This window comes from Ornithorhynchus anatinus, chromosome 13 (assembly GCF_004115215.2).
Source record: "Ornithorhynchus anatinus isolate Pmale09 chromosome 13, mOrnAna1.pri.v4, whole genome shotgun sequence".
NCBI lineage: Eukaryota > Metazoa > Chordata > Mammalia > Monotremata > Ornithorhynchidae > Ornithorhynchus > Ornithorhynchus anatinus.
This window is the reverse complement of record NC_041740.1, coordinates 41,583,028-41,604,323: the sequence shown is the minus strand read 5'-3', so window position 1 is coordinate 41,604,323 and position 21,296 is coordinate 41,583,028. Positions and strand designations below refer to the sequence as shown.

General features: G+C 71.1%; 1 protein-coding gene across 1 annotated transcript in view; it reads right to left on the bottom strand.

Annotated features, from left to right (window-relative positions):
* The window catches only part of DPH6 (diphthamine biosynthesis 6), a 63,865-nt gene that overhangs the window by 27,569 nt on the left and 15,000 nt on the right, over positions 1-21,296 (bottom strand). Inside the window, 1 exon segment of the mRNA XM_029078084.1 lies at positions 1,403-1,476. Coding sequence (XP_028933917.1) covers positions 1,403-1,476 — 74 coding nt within the window.

Below are 21,296 nucleotides of genomic sequence, written 5' to 3'. Positions count from 1 at the left end.
AGGGGTGTCCGGCGGGACGGTGGGGATCGTGATCCGAACCCGAGATCTGGCCCCGGGGGACCCGGCCGATTCACCACTGGCCAGGCGGCTGGAGGGCGGGGGTCCCTAGAGGGAGGCGCTGAAGCGGACGGACGGGCGGGCGGGCGGACCCGGGCCACGGGAGGCGGTCCTGGGAACCCGAAGCCCCCGGGGACGGCCCGACCCAAACCCACCCGCTTCGGCGAGGATGCGGGCCCACGGCGACCTCTCGGCGGGGGCCTCCCCGGGGCGGCCGGCTGGGGGACGCGGGCGGAGTCCGGGCGTGCCGGCGCCGCGCTCCAACGGGATAGCGGCCGGGGCGGGGCAGGGCAAGGGCGGGAGCCCGGGCGGGGGCGGGGAGGGGATCCGCTCTCGCCCCGGGGGGCCGGGGCTCCGCAGAAGCGCCGGCAACGTCTCTCCCTGCCTCCCGTCACCCCGGCGAGGGGCGGGAGGAGGACAACTCCGCGGACGGGAAAACCTCACCGCCGCTTCGCCGCCGTCGCAGGTCTGTATTACGGGTCATCCATCTCCCATTCATCGTGCCTTAATCTCGTCTACCTCGCCGCCGACCTCTCGCCCGCGTCCCGCCCCTGGCCTCCAACGGCCTCCCTCTTCATATCCGACAGTGACTCTGCACACGCTTCGGAGCCCGACCGGAGGCCCGTCTCCTCCAAGAGGCCCTCCCTGACCGAGCCCTCCTCTCCTCTTCTCCCACTCCCTTCCGCGCTGCCCTGACCGGCCCCCTTTATTCATTCCCCCTCCCCACCCCTCAGCACTGACGTACACATCCGCAGTCCGCTTATCCGTACTAACGTCCGCCTCCCCCTCGAGACCGTGAGCTCGTCGCTGGCGGGGAACGCGGCCGTTACACCGTTACGCCGCGCTCTCCCGCGCGCTCGGCGTACGGCGCTCCGCGCGGTAAGCTCTCGATAAGTGCGACTGGATGAGCGAGCGCTCCCGTACGCGGCGAGCGCTCAAAAAATACCACCCGTCGGTTGGTCTCCCCGGCACCGGGGAGGCGGAGGGAGGCACTGGGCGTCGCGGACCCGGGATCGGCACGTTCCCTAGCGTGGGAGGGCCGAGCGCGACGGGCACGGGGCCGGCACGTCCGCCGGCCCGGGGGAGCCGGAAGGGAGGCGGGAGCGGCACGTTCCCCGCCGGGCGCGGCGCGGACACGGGACCGGCCCGCCGCCCGGTTCCGGGGATCCGGGGGGGGGGGGGGGGGGGGCGGAAGGGACAGGCCGGAGCGGCCGCCGAGCAGCCGGGCAGCGACACGCGGAAGTCCTGTCGCGGTTCAGGGTGAATTCGCAAGCGCGCGCGGGGGCTCGTGTGCCTGGCGATGCCGCCTTCCCGAAAGAAAGCCGGGCGAACGCGATTTTCTTACACGTCCTCCACTCGGACACGCTGGTAGTCGGACAGGATGGCCCCGACCGCCACGCCCTCGATGTCTTCTTCCTCCTGGAAGACAAAACGGGGAGGGGATTGGAAAGGGCGAGCCCGACGGCCCCCCGGGGCCCAGGCCGAGGGTCACCTACGCGTCTCCCCTCAGCCCGGGGCCCCCGCGCCCCCGGAACGCCCCCGTCGCCGACGGCCACGGACCGTGCCTCCGACGGGACGGGGAGGCGGAGGGCGAAGCCGCGCCCCGGAGAGTCGTCTCCGACTCCACACCCGAGGTCTGGCCGGTTCCGGGACGCGCCCCCGCCGCGGGGGCCGACGGGGGCCGGCGGCCTCTCGCCGCGGCGTCCGGGCCGAAGAACGGGGCCGGCGGGCCGCCCGTCCGGATGGCAGACGCCGTCTCCGACGCGGCGGGACGCCCCGTCCGACGCGGCACCGGGGGCGGGAGGTGACGACGGGAGGGGCGCCGTCCGGCCGAGGGCACGGGAAGGTGGATCTGGGCTCGGCCGGCGCACGGGGGGAGCGGTCGGTTAGCGCCGGCGGGCCGCGACCGAGCGGGTTTCCCGGAGTCCCCCGGGGCCGGGGCCGAGGATCCGGCTCGCTCGTCGGAGACCGGGAGGAGGACGTAAATTCTACGGCGGTCGAATCTGCAGACGATACGGGGCTCGGAGCTACAAAAAAACTAGGCCGGATCGATCGGGTCCCCAGACGGGCGCCGGAATGGGACGGAAGGGAGGCGAAGCGCCGGGGGGGGGGGGGGGGCGTGGGGGTGGTCCCCGGGGAGTAGAGGGGACAGCTCCCGAGAAACCGACCGGAAACCGGGAGAGCCGTGTGCGCATCCCAGAGGGCACCCCGTCAGGGGCGCGGGCGTGAGGACGGCGGGCGGGACGCGGGATACCAGACGCCGTCGCCGCACCGGCCCGGCCGGCTCCCCGCCAGGCCTCGTGGCCGGCGGCGGCGGCCTCTACGGCGGCCCCGCGGGCCCGCTGGGGCTCGACGGCCGGTCGTACCCGCGGCGAGCGGACCGACCGAGCCCTAGGTAGAGACTCTCTCCGGGCAAGCCGATCCGAGGCGTCAATCGAACCCGGGAGGGACCTTCTGTCACGGCCGACGGGTCTCGGAGAGCGCCCCGCCCCGCGAGGGGACAGCCGAGTCCCGCAGAATTAAAAATCGGCCACACGTCCGTCCGCCGAGAGGCCGGACCGCTCGCCCGGAGGCCCATCCGGGAAAACGGGAGCGCCGCGGGACGACGTCTGGGCCTCGGGCCGCCCCCCGTCCCCTCCCGACAGCTCGGCACAGCTCTCCGCGCGCGGCGGGCGCCCGGTAAATACCGACGATCGACGGGGCGATGGGGCGACCTGTCGCGGCTCCTCGGCCCTTTCCCGCGTAACCACGACGGCGGTACCTGTTGCGCGCCTACTAGGTGCCCGGAGCCGGGATAGATTCGAGGTGATCGGGCTGTCCCCCGTGGGGCTCCCGTTCTTAATCCCCACGTCGCAGGTGAGAGGTGAAGCGACGGCCCCCGCGTCACAGGGCCGAAAGCGGCGGAGCCGGGATTAGAACCCGCGGCCCCTGCCCGACGAGCCCGTGCGCCTTCGACTGAGCCGCGCCGCCTCTCTACCGTTCTCCCCGGCGGCGACCGACCTGGACGTCCGCCTCCCCCCCGCGGACCGTAAGCTCCTCACGGGGAGAGGCCGGGCCGACCGGCTCTGACCGACCGGGCTCTGTCGACCGCACGGCCCGCGTTCCGAAAACACCCCCGGCCCGACCTGAGCCCCCACGCCGCGCGGGGCACCGTGCTGGCCCTTGGGAGAGCCCGGCGGAGGTGGCAGAGGCCGGCCCCGCCCTCGGGGAGCCTCCGGTCGAGGCGGGGGCACCCGAGCGACGCACGGGAAGGGAGGATCGACGGGGAGGTCGAGGCACGGGGTGGGGAGCGCGAGCGCCCGGGGGGGTTCCGCCCGGGGCGGGAGGGTCGAGGGGGCAGCCGGAGGGGGAAGGGAGACGAACCGAGGGAAGGCCTCCCGGATGAGATGGGGTTTCAGAAGGGGCTCGAGGACGGGGAGGGCGACGGTTCTGCCGGGGGGGGGGGGGGGGGGCTCCGGCGAGAGCGGGGCAGGGAGAGGAGGCCGGCGCGAGGCGGCGCGGACCGCGCGGGACGGGCCGAGGCAGGACGGGGGCGGGGGCGGAGCCGAATGGGGGCCTCCGAGCCACGGGCGAGGGGTCTCCCTCTGACGCCGAGGCGGACGGGCGGCCCCCGGAGGGCTCCGGGCGACGGGGAGCCGTGCGCGAAACGGCGCCCCGGGAAGACGGCGCGGGCGGCGCGGCGCGGGGCCCGGAGGCAGGCGGAGCCGGAGGCGGGGAGCCCAGCCGGGACCGCGGGGTGCTGCCACCGCCCCATCTAGACGGTGAGCAGGAAGGGACCCGGTCCGCACACCCCGCTGCGATAACGACCACGGCATCTGTTGAGCGCCTACTACGTGCCAGGCGCCGTTCTGAGCGCGGCGGCGGCAACGTCATCGATCGGCGACCCGGCCGTTCGGTCGGAGCCTCCGGATGCTCGGCTCTGCCCCTTTTCCAAGACGGAGAGACGCCGGCACACGGGACCCGCTTCCCACCCCGTTCTCGCTCTAGGGGGCCCGGGGACCCGTACGCTTCGCGCTCCCCCGGCCGCGCCGGGCTCGGCGCGGCCGAAGAGATCCATCACGGACCCGCCGCGGACGCGGGGGCCCGGGCCGGGCTCTCTCCCCGGGTTTCCCGAGGAAATCTCTCTCGCTAATAAGACGGCCCGACATCTCGAGGCCCGCTTCCGCGGGGCCCCCGGCGCGAATAAGTGACGTCACCGAACGGCGCGATCCCTGTCAGCCGAGTAGAGCGGTGCCCGAGAAGTAGTCGGCTCCAAGCAGCTGGCTCGACGGCAGCGTTTTAATTTGTTTAGAAAGTGTTTCCGGAACACATTTCGTAAGCTCCGACGGAGACTTCCCGTTTGATCCGCTACAGGGAACGCTCCGGGGACGCAACGCGTCCGCGCGCCCCGCGCCGAGGGGCGGGCTCCTGGCTTCCCCCGCCCCCCCCCCCCCCCGCATCGCGCGCGCGCGCACGGCCGGGCCGAGGAGGAGGAGGTCGCTGGTATTCGTGGAGCGCTTACTATGTGCGGAGCGCCGTTCTAAGCGCCGGGGGAGATACGGGGGAATCAGGTCGTCCCCCGTGAGGCTCCCGGTCTCCATCCCCATTTTCCAGATGGGGCCACTGGGGCCCAGAGAAGCGAAGCGACTCGCCCACAGTCGCCCGGCTGGCAAGCGGCAGAGCCGGGCTTCGAACCCGTGACCTCCGACCCGGGCTCCTTCCGCCGAGCCACGCCGCTTCGGCCCGCGGTCCCGCCCGCGGGCCGCGATGCCGACCGGATAGGCCGGCGCACGGGGGCGGGGCCGCGGCGGTGCCCGAGCGGCCGACGGGGAGCGACGTCGGGGCGGCGCGGGGCGTACGCCGGGCCGGCGGGAGGAAGGTCCCGCGTCCCGGCGCCTCCGGCCCCGAGGCGACGCCCCACCCCCCCCCCGCCCCGTTGGCACAAACTCTCCGCCAAGTTCGCCGGCCCACAGCTTCCGCTCCGGCCGGCCGGGGGGCCCCCCGCCCCCCCCCCCCCCCGGCCCGGCGTTCCTCGGCGGGAGAAGGCACGGGCCCCGCGTCGTCGTCCGCGGCTACGCGTCGGGACACGGTCAACCCCGCGGGGCCTACCCGGTCGCCCTTCCCGCTTGAGAGAGGCCCCGCCGACGCGAACCTCGCCCCCCGTTGCGCGGGACGCCCGAGAGGCTTATCGACGCAGGGCTGCACGCCCCCGGCGTCTGCCCACGTAGACCGCCCGCTACCGCGGGGCGAGGACCGCGCCCGTGGACTCTATCAGACGCTCCCCGGTGCTCGGCACCGTGCTCTGCTCACGCGAGACCCAAAGCGCCTCGAGGGTCGCGGCCGGCGCCGGGTGGTCCGACGTCCGGCGGGCTCCCGCTCTGGAACGTCGGCCTCGGGCCGGGGCCGCGGCCCGACCCGGGCGGCAAACGGTCCCCGGGGCGGCAGCCGGGCCGGGGCCCGCGGCTCGGGGCACCGGGGGCTTTTGGAGACGTTCCACTAGGAGCCCCCGGACCCCGCCGGAGGGGCCGGCTCTCGGTTGACCGGGTCTTTTGACCGGCCTTCCTCCTCGGCCCCCGCCCCCCCGCCCGGGGCAGCCGTGGGGGTCACCGAGGGCGGGGCCCAGACCGGCCCCGGCCGTCTAGGCCGGGGGCTTCGGGGAGCTGGCGAAAGGGAGCGGCGGAAGACCGACCGGGTCACGGAGGACGGCCAAGGCGAGGGCGCGCCGGGGCACGGCCCGCGCCGCGGGCGCGCGCCGCGAGCGGCGGGGAACGGCGCGCCGGCCGGGGACGCGTCTCCCCGCCGGGAGCGGTCTACCGAAGGGGCCGGGCCGGAGGCCCGCGTGCACCCGTCCCCGGGGAGACGCGTCGGTGACGCCGCCCGAGGCCGTCTCCGTGGTGGGCGGAAGCGGGGGTCGGCGGGAGCCGGGAGCCCCGCGCGCCGGGGGTCTGCCGGGTGCCCGCCGGCCGGGTGCGGCGCCCGGAACGGGGAAGGGCTCGGGGATCGAGCGACTGAGCGGCCCGGCCGGCTGGGAGCCCCGTGCGGCGGGAGGGCAGAGCGGACGGGGGGGCCGAAGGAACCGACCGATCCATCGGTGGTATTTACCGAGCGCCTACCGGGAGCGAAAGGCAACACGGTACCGCGGACACCTCCCCTAACCGCGGTGAGCTTCCGGTCTAGAGGGAGACCCGAAGCGCGCGCCGGTGCCCCGATCGGTCCGTCGGTGCTACTCACCGAGCGCCTACCGCGCGCGGCAGAGTACGACACGACCGTCAGCGGACGCCTCCCCGGCCCGCGGCGGGTTTCCGGCGTGGGGGGGAATCGCGCGGCGTTCCTGCGCCGCCTCCGGTGGGGTCGGATCGGGGCGGGTGGGGGTGACCCCGGCCCCCAGCCCCGGCGGCGTGGGCGTTTACCCCGGCTGCCGTCCCGCAGGCCGTCCAGCCCGTCCGGGGGGGTCCAGGCGGAGAGCCCCGCGGGTCAGTCCCGGCCGGCCGCTCCTCCGGGGCCGCGCCCGACGGTCCGGCGGCGAACAGAGACGACCCGTCTCTCCTTCCGAGCCGGAGCCGGCCGAACCGGTCGCCCCGGGCCGCCGAGCGCGGCTCCGCCGGTCACCCGACTCCGGCCGGGGGGGGGTCCCGAGGAGGACGGACGCCGGGCGGACGGGCGGAATCCGGGCTACCGAAGCTGGAGATCTTCAGGACGTTCTGAAGCGTCCTCCCCGCCCCCCTCCGCCCCCCGGAAACCGTTGAAATGTTACGCTTCTAAAAATGAACGCAGCCCCGGCTCGTAACAAACAGAATCTATTCATGAATCACGATAAAAGATACTTAGGAGCGGCGTAATTTTTTATTGTATACACAGAGATAAGACTTCTTAATTATTGGTTTTATTTTTCCCACAAGCCGAAATGATTATATTATTCCAGCTCCTATTATTCCCCGTGCATATCATTAATGAGAAAAAGAGGGGGGGAAAAAACCCCAGAGGCTCACTGCCGGATTAAAATGTACAATTACACCCGAGCGATATATCAGAGCGGAACATTTATCGTGCAGCTTCATAAAAACATCTCGGCGCCTTTCGGGGGGGGGGGGGGGGGGGGGAACCTTCACTTCGCAGCATCTCCCCCCTCCCGCGTCGCCCCAACCGACTCCGACCCCCCGAGAAGGCCCGGGCCCCGGTAGAGAGCCCGCTATTCCTCCCCTCCGGCTCGACGGGGGAGCGGCGGGGGGCCGGGGGGGGGCCGGCGGGGCGTCCGTCCCCTCGATTCCGTCCGTCCGTCCGGACCGCGAGCCCGTCGTCGGGCAGGGACGGTCCCTATCCGTCGCCGGACCGTCCGTCCCAGGCGCTTAGTACGGCGCTCCGCACACAGTAGGCGCTCCGGGGATACTATCGAACGAACGAACGGCCGGAGCCGGCCGCCGCGGGCCGCCGCCGGCCCCGCCGCGGGAGCCCCCCCCGGTCGGGCGGCCCCGCGGCCCCGCGGCCCGGAGGGAGCGGGCTCCCCGGGAGGCTCCCGCCCGGCGGACGCCGGGGCCCGTCGGAAACGGGACCGCCGGGCGTGTTTTCTTCCATGTCGCCGTCCCGACCTCTTCCTCCGACTATCTCGGGGTTCGGCCAGGAGAGAATCAGCGACGACGCTCTCGATTTAATCGGTATATTACACGCGCTGTAATTATCAGCGGGAAATGTTATATTAATGAACGTAAAAGTTAGCAGTAAATCACCTTGTAGCTATTATCAATTTCCCAAGCTACCGCTCCTTAAGATAACCCTCTCCCCACGGTCCCGCCGGTGATTTTTCTTTGCCTGATAAACACGGTGATTAAACAGCACACGGTGCAAACCTTTGATACTTTTTAAATTAAATCCATGCCCAGCCTAAGGGCCGTGTCTGATTTCAACTGAATGTGTCAGTTAATCAGATGAAGAATCATCAGTAACTCGAAGGAACGGCAGCCTCGGGCATCCTCGGGCCGGGGAGGGCCGAGCCGAGTTAAGACGTCCGGATGATATCGCGTCACGGGGGAAGGTTACGGAGCAGCCGGGAAGGGAGTCCGCCTCCCGCCCTCCCGCCCGGCCCCGTCTCGGGAGAGACGCCGCCCGCCGCCCGCCGCCCCCGGAAAACGTGCCGGGACGACCGGGAGGAGTTTCCGGCCTTTCCGATTTCTCCCGACCGGACCACGGGGCCTTTCGGGAGGGTACGGAGCGGGGAGCCCCGGTCACCTCCCGGTGGAGGGCGGGAGGGATGGAACGATTCCCGCCCGGCCCCGGGGGAAGCGGCGTTGTCTAGGGGACCGAGAAGCAGCGTGGCTCAGTGGAAAGAGCCCGGGCTTTGGAGTCAGGGGTCACGGGTTCGAATCCCGGCCCCGCCCCTTGTCAGCTGGGCGACCGTGGGCGAGTCGCTTCACTTCTCTGTGCCTCGGCGACCCCATCTGTAAAACGGGGATGAAGACCGTGAGCCCCACGCGGGACAACCCGACTCCCCCGTGCCTACCCCAGCGCTCGGAACGGTGCTCGGCACACAGCGAGCGCTTAACGAACGCAGTAACGACATTATCATCAGGGGCCAGGGCCCAGGCCCGGGAGGCTAATCCCGCCTCCGCCACCTGTCTCTTTCGAGACCCTGGGCGAGCGGCCTCGCCCCTCTGTGCCTCGGTCACCTCGGCTGCGGAACGGGGAGTGAGACCGCGAGCCCCGAGCGGGACAGGGACCGCGTTCGACCCAACCCGCTTGGAGCCTCTAGCCAACGCCACAGTGATTAGGATTACCATCACCCCCTCCCAAAGGGCGGCAGCGGGCTCTCGGCACCCCCAGCAGAGACACCGCGACGGTTTCGGGCCTCGGGCGGCTCCTCGGTTCCGGCCCTCCTCCCCCCGCGCCCCTCGACCGGTGACCGGAACCCCGGGAAACTCGGGGCCGGCGGGCTCCGAGGGGCGCGACCTCCCCGCGGTCCCCCCGCACGGGTTCCCGGCCGCGACGCCGCTCCCGCGGAAGAGGGTGCGGGGGGGTTGGGCGGGGCCGGCCGCGAGGGACGCCCGGGAGGGCCGAGCGGCCTTCCGACCCGCCGGTGACAGAGAGAGCCCGTCGAGGACGGCTTGGGCGCGGGCGCTTGGAAAGCTGCGGGTTTCCGGGGTGAACGCCGCGCCCGGCTCCCCGAGGATCCAAGTGGGATCCATCCCGACCGCGGCGGGGGCCCGTCCGCCTGGGCGGGGGGGGGGGGGGGCCGGTCTCCGAAGTCGCCGGAGACTCACCCGGAGCCCCGGGTGGCAGAGGGGACTCCGCATCCCGGGCCCCGACGCCGGCCAGCCCCCCCCGCCCGGCCAGATCCCCCAGCGGCGGAAAGGGTGACGACGTTTATTCGGCGCTCACTCTGTGCCAAGCTCCGTGCGCCGCAGAGGGGTAGACGAGAGACCGTCAGACGGGACGGACCCTGTCCCCCACGGTGCCCGCAGCCCAAGCGGTTGGGCGGCGCGACTGCCGCTTTACGGGTGGGGAGGGTGAGGCCCGGAGGCCTCCGTCTCGGTCGGCGGGCCGCGCGTCCGAGACGTCTACCGGTGCCCCGGATGCTTGGCCCGTGCGACCGGGCGGCCGCGGGGCCCGGGGCGCGGAGCCGGGGCCGACCGGGTGCCGGACTCCTCTGCGGGGGCGCCGGGCGGCCGGGCGCGGGGCCGGGCGGGCGGGCGGGCGCCGGGCTCCCTCCCGGGGGCCGGGAGGCCGGTTTCGCCGGGACACGTGTTCCGGCCGCTCGCTGTGTTGCTATGACATTTCAAACGCCACCGACTTCCTCGCAGTGTTTACGACAACAGTTATTTGGCTCGTAAACTGATTTTGACATCTTCCTGTACTCAGACGGCATAAAAATAAGATCCTTCTACTTCCAAGACGCTCGGAAGCAGGCTCGGGAACAGACTGACTGCATAACACTTTCCGAGTTTGGTGTTCGCGCGTACGAACGGTGACACTTCGTGGCACCTATAGTCGCTGGTGAGATCGCTGGAGGAACGGAGCCCGCAGCGGGACCGGGCAGGCTGTCGACTCGTGAGCATTCGCGGGCTGCGCGAGGACGTACGTTTCCCCGGCCGGCCCGCCGGCCGGGGAGGGAGGGAGGGAGGGAGGGAGGGAGAGGGAAACGGAGGGAGAGCGAACCGGGGTGCGTGTTTCTGCGGCGGTGGGGGCGTGTGACGGGGACGGGGGATCGCGGGGAATCGGGGGGCGCCGGGCTCGGCGCCACGTGCAGACAGCTGCCGGGGACGGCGGCCCAGCCGGGCTCCCTCTGAGCCGCTATATCCCCCGGGGGGAGCCCGGGCACGGTCCGGGCGAGGCGTCGACGCCGCGGGGCCCCCCCCGAGGCCTCGGGAGCTCCCCGCCTGCCCGGTCGGAGCAGGGGGTGAACGGGGCAGGGGAGGACGGGGAACAAAGGAGAAGCGGGCACGACGGAGGCCTCCCGGACCGCCCCCCCCCCCCCCCGCCCAGACCTCCCCGTGCCCTCAGCACCGCTGAGAGGAGCAGGGGCCGAGGGAGGAGCTCGAGATCGCCCTCGGTGACCTCGCCCACGGGGCTCCAGGCGGAGCCCAGTCCCAACGCGCCTCGGGGACTCGCTTCCTATCCTGTGGTGGGGGAAGGAAGGATAGACCCGAGGGGACCCGGGCCGGGGGGCCCGGGGTCGGGTCCCGGCTCCGCCGACGGCCTGCCGGGGGACCGCGGGCCGGTCTCTCAACTCCTCCGGGCCTCGGTCTCCTCCTCCGTGGAACGGGGATCCGACACCCGCTCCCCTCCCTCGGACGGGGAGCCCCGGCCGCGACACGGACCGCGGCCGACCCGATCCTCTCGGGTCTGACCCGGCGCTCGGCGCGGCGCCCGGTGTCGAGTTCCCCGAACCGCACCGCACAGATATCACGGCGACGATGACCACCACCACCACGCCGTGCGGGACGTGGGGGGGGGGGGGGCGGACGCGGACGCGGACGCCCCCGCTCGGCTCCTCCCTCCGGGTCCTTCGGGGGTCGACCGTCGCTCAGGGGCCCCGGGTGAGACGGGCCTCGCCGGGGGCCTCGGTGAGCCCGGGCCCGGGGCCCCGGCCCGGACCGTTCTCCCGGGACCGGACACGGAAGGCATCCCGGAAGGGAGCCATCTGACGGAGAGGCGCCTCCCCGCGGGCCGGGGCGGAGGCCCGGCCCACCGGGCCGCACCGCGGGGCCCCCGGGGGGCCCGCCCACGGCTGTCAGGACCGGGGGAACCGGATACTTTAAAGAGAACGGCTGGCACCCCGGGGCGAAGGATCACAAGGCCGGCCCGTCGGGCCTCCCCGGGCACCGGGGGAGGCCGATCCGCCGGCGGAAAGCTCTCCGGGGCCCCCCCGCCTCTCCGCGCCCCGAGCCGAGGTCTTCGCTGGGCTCTCCGGCTCTGATGCGGGCGCGCGAGGCCCCCCCCCCCCCCGCCCCCGACCAGCCCCGCCGTGGGGCCCGCTGAGGCCGGAGTCCCGGGGCCACGGTCCGCGAAGGCTACCGGGAACCTCGGGGGACTCGCCCGCCGGACCTTTCTCGCTCTGCCCGAGCCTCGGCGTCCTCCGCCGGAGGAGGGGGGCAGGGGCGATGAGCCGCGGGGGGGTCGGGGACTGGGTCAGATACGACGAGCCCGGACGCGCGCCGGCGCTGGGGGGCGGCGCGTGACGCAGCGCGAGCACCCGACAGATGCCAGCCGGCGCCATTATCGTTAACCGCGTCGCCAGCGCTCGCCGGGCCCCTCCGGGAAAGCCGGAGGAGGAGGAGGAGGAGGAGGAGGAGGCCGGTGAGGAGGACAGGTGAGCGCTCGGGGGGGAACGACCGCCCAGAGTGGCTCCGAAACGCGGTCGGCCCGCGCTCCCGCGAGTCCGCACGCCCGTGATCCCACGCTCCCGTGATCCGGCGCCCCGGTACTCCCGCGGTACTCCCGTTCGTCGTCGGGGCGAGGCCCACGGACGGCTGCTTCCCGACCGTAACGAGCCAATTCCGAAACAGTCGCTCGGGCGATCGTTAAGGAAAGATCGTTTTAATTGCCTTTTTAATGAATCTTATTTTGGACGAGGGCCCCGAGAAAGGCGCACCTGCGGCCCCGGGCGGGGGCTCCGCGCCCGGGGAAGTGAAAGCGACGTGCCCGCCCGACGACGCCTCGTCTCCGACCTCCTCCCAGGGAGCGCATTCCGGGCGGGCCGCCGGGAAACCGAGGGGCGAGAGGGAGGCCGGGGGGCACCGGCCGAGGCGGGCGGGTGCGGCATTTTGGGCCCCACGTCCCCGGCCTGCCCACCTCGCCCCCGCCTGCGCAAGGCCCAAGAGGGAAGCAGGCAGCGCGGCCTGACGGAGAGCCCCCGTGCCCGGGAGCCGGATGAAACGGGATCCGATCCCGGCTGCGTGCTGTGTGATCTCTGGACCGGCCATTTCGCTTCTCTGGGCCTCGGTTTCCTCAGCTGTGAGCTGGGGGTTCCGTACCAGTCCCCCGTCCCCTTCAGAAGGGGAGCCCCGGGCGGGCCGGGGACCGTGCCCCACCTGACCGCTTCGAATCGACCCACGCGCGCGGCGCGTGCCGAGAGGCGGCCGAGTGGAGACAGCGCAGGCCCGGGAGTCAGAGGGACCTCAGGCAAACCGCTTCACCTCTCCGTGCCTCGGTTACCCCGGCTGTAAACCGGGGATTAGGTCGGCGAGCCCTACGCGGGACGCGGACCGCGTCCAACCCGACTGGCTCGGATCCATCCCGGCGCTCGTTACGGTGCCGGGCACCTAGCGAGCGCTTAACCAACACCGTAAAATGAGAAGCGAGCACCGCTCCAAGACCACGGCGACGACCGGCGCGGCTACGAGCGTCGGCTGCCGACGGAGACGACGGGCGGCGCTCGGCACAGAGCCCGGCACGTAGTGAGCGTTCCAGATTAAAAAGGCAACGGAAGCCGCCGGCGGGCCCAGGTTCGCCTGCTCACGCTAAAGGGCCCGTCCCCGCCGGCGGCACCCCCGCAGACGGGCCGCTCCCTGTCCCTCGCTGGGGCGCCGGCGGCCGGGAATTCCCAGCGGGCGGAGGAGGGCGCCCGCCTGGGTCCTCGGGCCCCGGGGTCGGGGTCCTCTAGACGGTAAGCTCGCTGCGGGCGGGGGACGTGTCCGCTTCGCCGTACTCTCCCCAGCCCCTAGTACTCTGCGCACAGCGGGCGCTCAATAAATACGGTCGACCGACCGACCGACGGACGATCCCTCCCGAGGACCCGGCGTTCCTCTCCCCGGGACCCGTCGGCCCCCTCGGCGACGGCCCCGGCGCCTCTTCTCGGGGGAGACGGCGCGGAGAGCCCGGCGGGGCCCGATCCCCGCCGCCGCCGCGGCGGGCGCTGGCTTCTCCCCGAGGGGCGGACGTCTCCCCTCGTCTTTTCAAAGTCTGGGCGGGGGCTCCGTCGGCCAGCTATCTTATTTTTGAATTTCAAGAGCAGATGTGTGAATGCTTCCAGGAATGCCAGCATCCAAGATTGCTAATGACAACCATGTCGTTCTGTTTAAGAAACACACACACACACACACACACACACACAAAGTTAAAAATCGAGAGCTTCTAAAATAAAGTGAGCACTCATTAAAAATGCACATCTGTTAATTAAACACGCTTCAGGATTACCTAAATCAATTTGCCGTTTTTCTTCTTCTTTTTTTTTTTTTTTTTGGCCTCGCAATTAAGAGCGCGCTACCCAGGGTGCTTTAATTAATCGTTAATTAGGCATCTTAAAGGCTGAATGCCGGCGGGGGGGGCAACCCCTCTCCCCGGGGCTCGCAGACGCGCGCTTCCAGCCTCCCGGACGCGTCTTCCCGGGGCCGCCGCGCCCGCGCCCGGGGAGACCGGGGCCCTGGTTTCCGGGGAAGGGGTGGCGCCGTCTCGTCTCCGACGGCGGCGAACCGCCCCCGCCCGCCCCCCCCCCCCGCCCCGGGCCCCGTAGGGACGGCCCGGGGTCCGCCGGGCTCGCCCACGTGCGACGTGTCAGCGGGAGGGTCCCGGGGGCCGGTCCCGGGGGCCGCCGGTGCCCTCGGCCCCCGCGGCGACCCGCCGCCCCGCAACCGTGGACTTGTAAGTCGTCCCAGACCGCGAGCTCGGCCGGGGCACGGACCTCACCGTCCTCGCCCGGGCACCGGCCCGCCGGCCCCGCGCGTAACCAACGCTCGGTGGACACCACCGCCGCCGCCCCGGGCCGGGCCCGGGACTCCCGCCGGAGAAGCGGGGAGACCCCGGCCCCGGCGCGGGCGACGCGGGGGCCGCGCGCCCGGGCCGCCCCGCTCTCCTCGGCCAGGGGCCCGGCGGTCGCTCGGGCCCGACCCGCCGCGCCGGGCCCCGAGGGTTTTCTTCCTCGGAAAATATAAATCCCCCCTCTTCCCCCTCCCCGCCTCTAACTAACACTTGGAAAACCATCCTACCTAATCTTGAACACGGCAGGGTGGATTTTCCCAGCAACGGGAGACAACGGGCATTTCCCTAATCCCTTTTACCGCCAGAACAAAACATCTTTCAGATCGAGATAAAATCACCACCTCATGAATGGTAATATCATTCTGAGAAAAATAATACCTTAGGCCTGGGAGAGACCATCCCTTCGGGGAGACCGTGTTGTGCTAAAGTGGATTATTCTTTTAGCGGTGTAATGGGGCCGGCATTCCGGCTGGTCCCAGATGGAAAATCAAAATCTGCATTTAAATGGGAATACTGTAAACCCGACAGGGCCGGGGACCGAACGGAGGGGGGAAGCCCTCGCCCGGGACGCGGGTCCGGAACTCGCCGCCGGGCCCCGTGGGGGAGGCGGCTTCTTGGGGCCTCCCTCCCTCCCTCCCTCCCTCCCTCCGCGGGGTCCCACCCCACGACGGTCCCTAGGGCGGTCCGCGTGCTTTCTTTGGGGTTTTTAAACGGTATCCGCCAAGCGCTCGCCAGATGCCACGATCATCACGTGCCGGGCGCCGTACTAAAAGCGCCGGGGCGGGTAGGAGGCTGGCAGGTCGGACCCGGTCCCCGTCCCGCATGACCCGGTCTTAATCCCCATTTCATAGACGACGTAACCGAGGCCCAGAGAAGAGAAGCGACTCGCCCCGGGTCGGGGGGCGGACGAGCGGCCGGGCCGGGATTAGAACCCAGATCCTTCTGACTCCCGGGCCCGCGCTCTAGTCAGCCGGCCACACCGCTTCTCTGGTTTCCTCTAGGTAAAGGGGTCGGATTATCAAATACATCACCGCCGCCCGGGGCCGGCGGGCGGCGGGCCAACCTTATGGGTTTAAAAGGTTTGGAGGGCAGGGATCGGGTTTCCTCACTTGAACGTACGGCTGCAAAATCGGGATCTCTCTTCCCCCACGGAATTCGTTAAACGCTCACCGGGGGCCGGGCGCCGTACTAGGCACCGGGGTCGACACAAGATAATCGGGCCCGACACCATCCCCGCCTCTCACGGGGCTCACGGTCTTAACCCCCGTAGTACGGACGAGGTAACCGAGGCACGGGGAAGTAAAGCGACCTGCCCAAGGTCACGCGGCGGGCAGGCGGCGGAGCCCGGCGGCGGAACCTAGGTCCTCTGACTCCCAGGCCTCGGTTTCTCCCCACGAAAATCCTCCTCCTAAATCGTGAGGCCCACGTGGGACGGGGACCGCTTCCACACCGATAACCTTCTATCCACCGCAGCGCCTGACCCGGGGTACCTACCGGAGACCACCAGTATGACTGTCGTCTCCCGAGCGCTTAGTACAGTGGCGGGAATGGGGCCCTCCCCCTCACTCTTGCCCTCGGATGTGTCCCCTGGAAGCGCTTGATAGTCCCCCTGCCCCGAGCCTCACGGCACTTAGGTCCGTCTCTGGAATTTCTATTAATGCCCGTGAGCTCCGTGGGCAGACGCAGGCCACGCGGGTCAGGCGGTGGCCCAGTCCCCCTCCCCAAGGCTGGCGGCCTAACAGGCGGGGGGAGACAGAGGCCTGCCTGTTTCTTTTGGGGTGCTCGTCGAGAGCTTACTGCGCGTCCAACACCGTCCCGGGTACGGGCTAATTGGGTCGGGCCCAGTCCCTGACCCCCACGGGGGCTCGCGGACCTGAGCAGGAGGGAGAACGGGTATTCACGCCCCATGTTACAGTCGAGGAAACTGACCCGTCCGAGGTCGCGCCGCCAGCAACTGGCAGAGCGACGGGCAGAGCCGGGATTAGGGCCCGGGCCCTCCGGCTCCCAGGCCCGTCCTCCTTCCGCCAGGGCACGGGTTCGCCGTCCCCACCCCGCCGCGCGCAGGAGGCCGCCGGGGCCCCGGGCGGCACGGGGACCGGTCCGGGACGGCCCAGCGGGCCGGGGGCCGTGCCGACGCCGGGACCCGGGCCGCCGGACTCCCGGTCCCTCGGCGCGAGAAGACCGCCGACGCAGATCGCCTCCAACGGGCCACGCAGACGTACGGGACGTCGCGTGCGCGGGACCGGGCGCGCTGCCTACCGGACGGCTCCGGGGAAGCCGTCGGAGCCCCCGCCGCCGCCCTCGGCCGGCGGCCACAGCTCGCGGACGGATGGTGGAGCCGGGAGAAGAAGACCGGGACTCGGAGCGACACTCGCCGCTAAACGCTCTCAGATCCCAAAGGAGACGTCGCTCCGTGGCTCGGGGAAAGGCAACCCGCCGCACGGAACGGTCACCCTCGCCCCCGGCCGGGCGCGGGGAGCTCGGCGGGGGGGTGAGGGGAGGAATCCGCTCGGCGCCCACCCCGTGGGGCTCCCCGAGGGTCCCCGGAGAACGCGGGGGAGCCGCGGGAAGGCAGAGGGCATCCATCGATCACTCATTCGGTGCATTTAGGAAGGATGGACGACACAGCGGAGTTGGTAGAAGGATCCCCGCCCTCGTATACGTAAGTGGGGCTGGGGGACGGGGAAGCAGAGCGCTCTGGGCTCACAGGGTCGGGGGATGAGAGGTGAGTCGGCGGGGGGGCGCGTGAACGCGGGCACCGGGTCGGGGCGGGTGAGACGCGGTGTCAGGGGAGCCGAGCCGACCCCGGCCCGCGCCCCCGCTTCGAGACCGGGGAGGCGCGCGCGGGGTCCCCGCCGAGGGTCGGAACGCCGGGCACGGTGGAAAACCGGCCGGTTTCCGGGGGATTCCCGCGATCGCAAGCGAAGGGGGAGGAGGACGCGCCGCGGGGGCGGTTCCGGGCCGGTCCCCCGTGACCTGCCGGGGCTCTGGCTTATTAACAGCACATCTCCTCCAAGAGGCCTGCCCCCCACTAGGCCCCCATCTCCTCTCCTCCCTCTCCCTTCTGGGTCACCCTTGCACTTCGACTGATTCCTTTTATTCACCCTCTCCTCGGCCCCACGGCCCCCGGGTCCGCATCCGTAATTACTTTAACGTCTCTCTCGCCTTTCAGACCGTAAGCTCGCGGCGGGCAGGGAACGCACCTACCTACCGGCTCTGCCGTACCGTTCGCTCCCAAGCACGCGGCACAGCGCTCCGCGCCCAGCAGGCGCTCCACAAATACCGTTAACCTGACCGACCTGGACGGCGGGGATTCCGGAGTCCTCCGAAGGCGACGGGAATGACAGAGCCCCGGGGGGTGGGCCCGCACACGGTCTGGGCTGCGAGGAGACGTTTACTCCCAGGGGAGGAAGGCTCACCGTGGGGGGGGGGGGGGGGGTGAGAGGTGGTCCCACTCGGGAGGAGGGGAGGGAAGGGAAAAGGAGGAGCCGAGACCACTGCCAGGCTGCTGCCCCTAAATCGCGCTTCGGGGACGAGACCGGGAGACGAGCAGACGGGGGTTCCCGGAAACCGGGCCCGGAGTTCCCGCTCCGAAAATAAGCTCTTTGGGATCGGGGGGTCGTGGCCTCCCAACTCCACCGGGCCCTTGAGGCGGTCGATATCCACCAACTGGGCTCTTCGGGGCCGCTGCGCGAGGCTCCGGCCCACTCCCCCCGCCCGCGGCTTAACCGTCGGTGACCCGACGGTGAGGAAGAAGAACGCTTCCCATTTCCCCCACGGGGAAGGCAGCTAGTTCAACCCCCCGGGCTGGCTGTGCGGGGGGGGGGGGCCCTGCCCCGGCTCCGGGCCGTGGCTCCGGGCCAAGGAGGCGACCGTCCAGGCCCCAGCGGAGACCCCGGGTCCGCTCGGGAAGGGGACGCGGCCGGCCCGACGGCGAGGCGACGGAAGGTGTCGGGGGGCCCTCCGGGGAGCGCCCGCCTGCCGGGAGCTGAGCCCGAGCAAGAGTCCGAGGGCGCCCGGGGGAGGACACCGGAGCCGCGGACCCGCCCGCTCTAGACGAGACGAGCGGCTCCCGCGGAAGCCCCGTCCCGATCCCGGGCCCTTCCGCCGGGGTCCCCCGGCCGTGAGCCGTCCCCTCCGGGACCCCCGCCCGCCCAAGGGGACAGACCCTTGGGGGCGGGGAACGGCCGCTCCTCCGCGGACCCTTTCCCCCGGGACCCCGGCACCCCCCGGACTCAGGGGGCGCTGGGTACGTGCCGTCACCGCGGCGGTTTTCGACGGCGGCGACGTACCTCGCCCGATCGGGGAAGGCCGGGGCCCCGCCCCTCCGGAAGCGGGCCCGGTTCGCCTCCCGCCCGTGGGTGCCGGGGGTCTGCCGCCGGCCGGAAAAGCCGACGATGCCACGGGGTCTGAGCGGGGCCGATCCCCGGCCGACCGGACGTCCCGCGCACGCCGGGTCGGGGCAGAGCGCGGCCCTGTTCAAACCAACGAGTCGCTGGCACGATCGGAGGGAGCAGGGTAGCGAAGAAACCCAGGACCGGGAGCCCCCGCCTCTCGACGCGCCCCCACCGTCGACACCCGCCCCGACGGGGAACCTCTTTCCTCGAAGCCCCCCGAGAGCCCGCCTCCACGGAGGAGCCTTCCCCGGCTACCCCGGGACTCCTCGGAGGCCCCACGGCCCCCGTCTCGGCACTCCGCGCATCTCGACGTCGGGCTACGCGTTTAGTCATCGTGTTCCCGCCGCTCCCTCGGCTCACGGGCCGGCCGGTCTCCCCTATCCAGGAGCGGGCGCCTTCCGGTCTTACTGGATCGCTCTGCCGTGCTCTCCCGAGCCCCCGGCACGGCTCTCCGCCCGCGGTAAGCGCTCGCACCGCGGTACCGACGGATTGGGAGAGCCGCCCTCCGGACCGAGCGGCCCCGGCTGAAGGGAAGCGTGCCGGATACGGGTCCCAAACCGGCCCCCCGGCGGACCCACTGCGAGGAGGGGAGGGGACCGCGCCGCAGCAAGGACCCCGGGGAAATGAGCGACCCTCATCCCTCCCCGCCACCGAGGGGGCCGGGGGACGTGGGCTGTCAGCGTGGGTCTCGAGGGCTGGGGGTGGGGGCGGTCGGGGGGAGGAGACACAAAGAGGAAAGAGAAATCGGACGGGAGAAGGGAGCCCGGAGGTGTCGGAGCTTAGAGATCGCCACCGGCGAGCGCCACCACACCCCTGGGGCGGCCCGGACGCGTGGGGAGTCGTGCCCTCGAGGGGCCTGGGGGCTCCGGCTCAGCGCCGCCCCTCTGCATCCCGGACAGAGGCCGGGCCGTCAGAACGCTGGGGTTCCCCTACTCCCGCGGCTCCCTGGGGTCCGGGGTCAGAAAGACGCGCGCACACAAATTCACGCCAACACCTTGCACCGCAGTCATCGGCAAAGGGCGCTCGCAAAAAAGCGAGAGACTTGGATGCCCCGCCGACGGGCGGGGCCGGGAGGGAGGGCAACACGGCACACGGACGGGGGGGGCCGGACCGCCCGCGACGGCCCACCCGGGCGGGTCTCATCCTCCCGCACCTCCGGCCGCCGGCCCGAGAGGCGGCTGGGCCAGAAGAGTCGAGCGATCGGTCGGGCTCCGACGCCGGTCGCGTGCTCCGCTGGGAGAAGGGACAGACCCGACCCCGGCTTAAAACCGGACCGAGGGGGCTTCGGCTGGCGTCGGGGCCCGGGTTGGCTCGGGGAAGGGAAGGCCGTGCTTCCACGGGGCCGCGGGGCGGGGGCCGGCAGGCCGGCAGCGGAGGCGAGGACGGAGAGGAACGCGGGGGCTGAGGACGGACCCCCGGGACGTCTCCCTGACCACCCCAGGAGAAAGGGCCCGGACGAGGTCCGGGGTGCAGGCCCAAGGGGATGACAATTTTTCGACGACCCCTTTGCCTCCGGGAGCGGTTCCGGGATTATAATTACAACTGTGGAATCTGCTCCGCTCCCACTCCGTGCCGCTGGGGCAGGTACAAGATCATCAGGTCCCACACGGGGTTCACAGTCTAAGCGGGAAGAAGAACTGTCCCGTCCAAGCGCTCAGTACAGGGCTCCGCACACGGTAGGTGCTCCATAAATACGACCGAACGAACGCAGCGGGTATCGAATCGCCTTTCGGCGGATGACGGAAGCGAGGCCCAGAGAGGTGGAATCCATCACGTTTACTGAGCGCTTGCAGCGTGCAGGACACTGCGCTGAGCATTTGGAAGAGTAAACGTTAACCGGGTCGCTTAACAATTCCCCGTCCACGGCGAGCACACAGTCTAGCCGTGACCAAAGGTCGCAGAGCTCGTAGGCGGCGGAGCCGGAATCAGAACCCAAGTCCTCAGACTCCCAGGCCGGGGCTCTTTCCGCTAGGCCGCGCCGCTTCTCAAGATTCCCTAATCGATCGACCGGTTGTATTTATTAAGCGCCGGCCTTGTGCGGAGCGCTCTACTGAGGGCCCGGGAGAGTAGAAAAATAAGAGGGCTGGTAGAGAAGCAGCGTGGCCTAGCGGAAAGAGCAAGGCGCCCGGGAGTCAGAGGACGTGGGTTCTAATCCCCGCCCCGCCCCGCGCGCCTGCCGGGAGACCTTGGGGAAGTCACTTCACTTCTCTGCGCCTCGGCTATCTCGTCCGTAAAGCGGAGGTCAAGAGCGTGAGTCCCACGTGGGGCCGGGGCCGCGTCCCACCCGACTGCTCTAGCGCTCAGAACGGCCCCCGGCACACCGGAGTGATGACGGCGACGGCGTCCGTTGAGCGCTTACTACGTGCCGAGCGCCGGGGAGATACAAGGTGATCAGGTGGTCCCACGCGGGGCTCACAGTCTACAGATGAGGGAACCGAGGCCCAGAGAAGCGAAGCGACTTGCCCGGAGTCACCCAGCTGACGAGCGGCGGAGCCGGGGCGAGGCCCCACGACCTCTGACTCCCAAGCCCGGGCTCTTGCCGCTGAGCCACGCTGCTTCTCACCGTAAGCGCTTAACGACCGCGGCAGAGATCGTTATTACTATTATTACCACTACTGATGATGAGACAGGTTCCCCGCCCACAGGGGGCGTCCGAACCGGCGCCGAGCCCGCGCG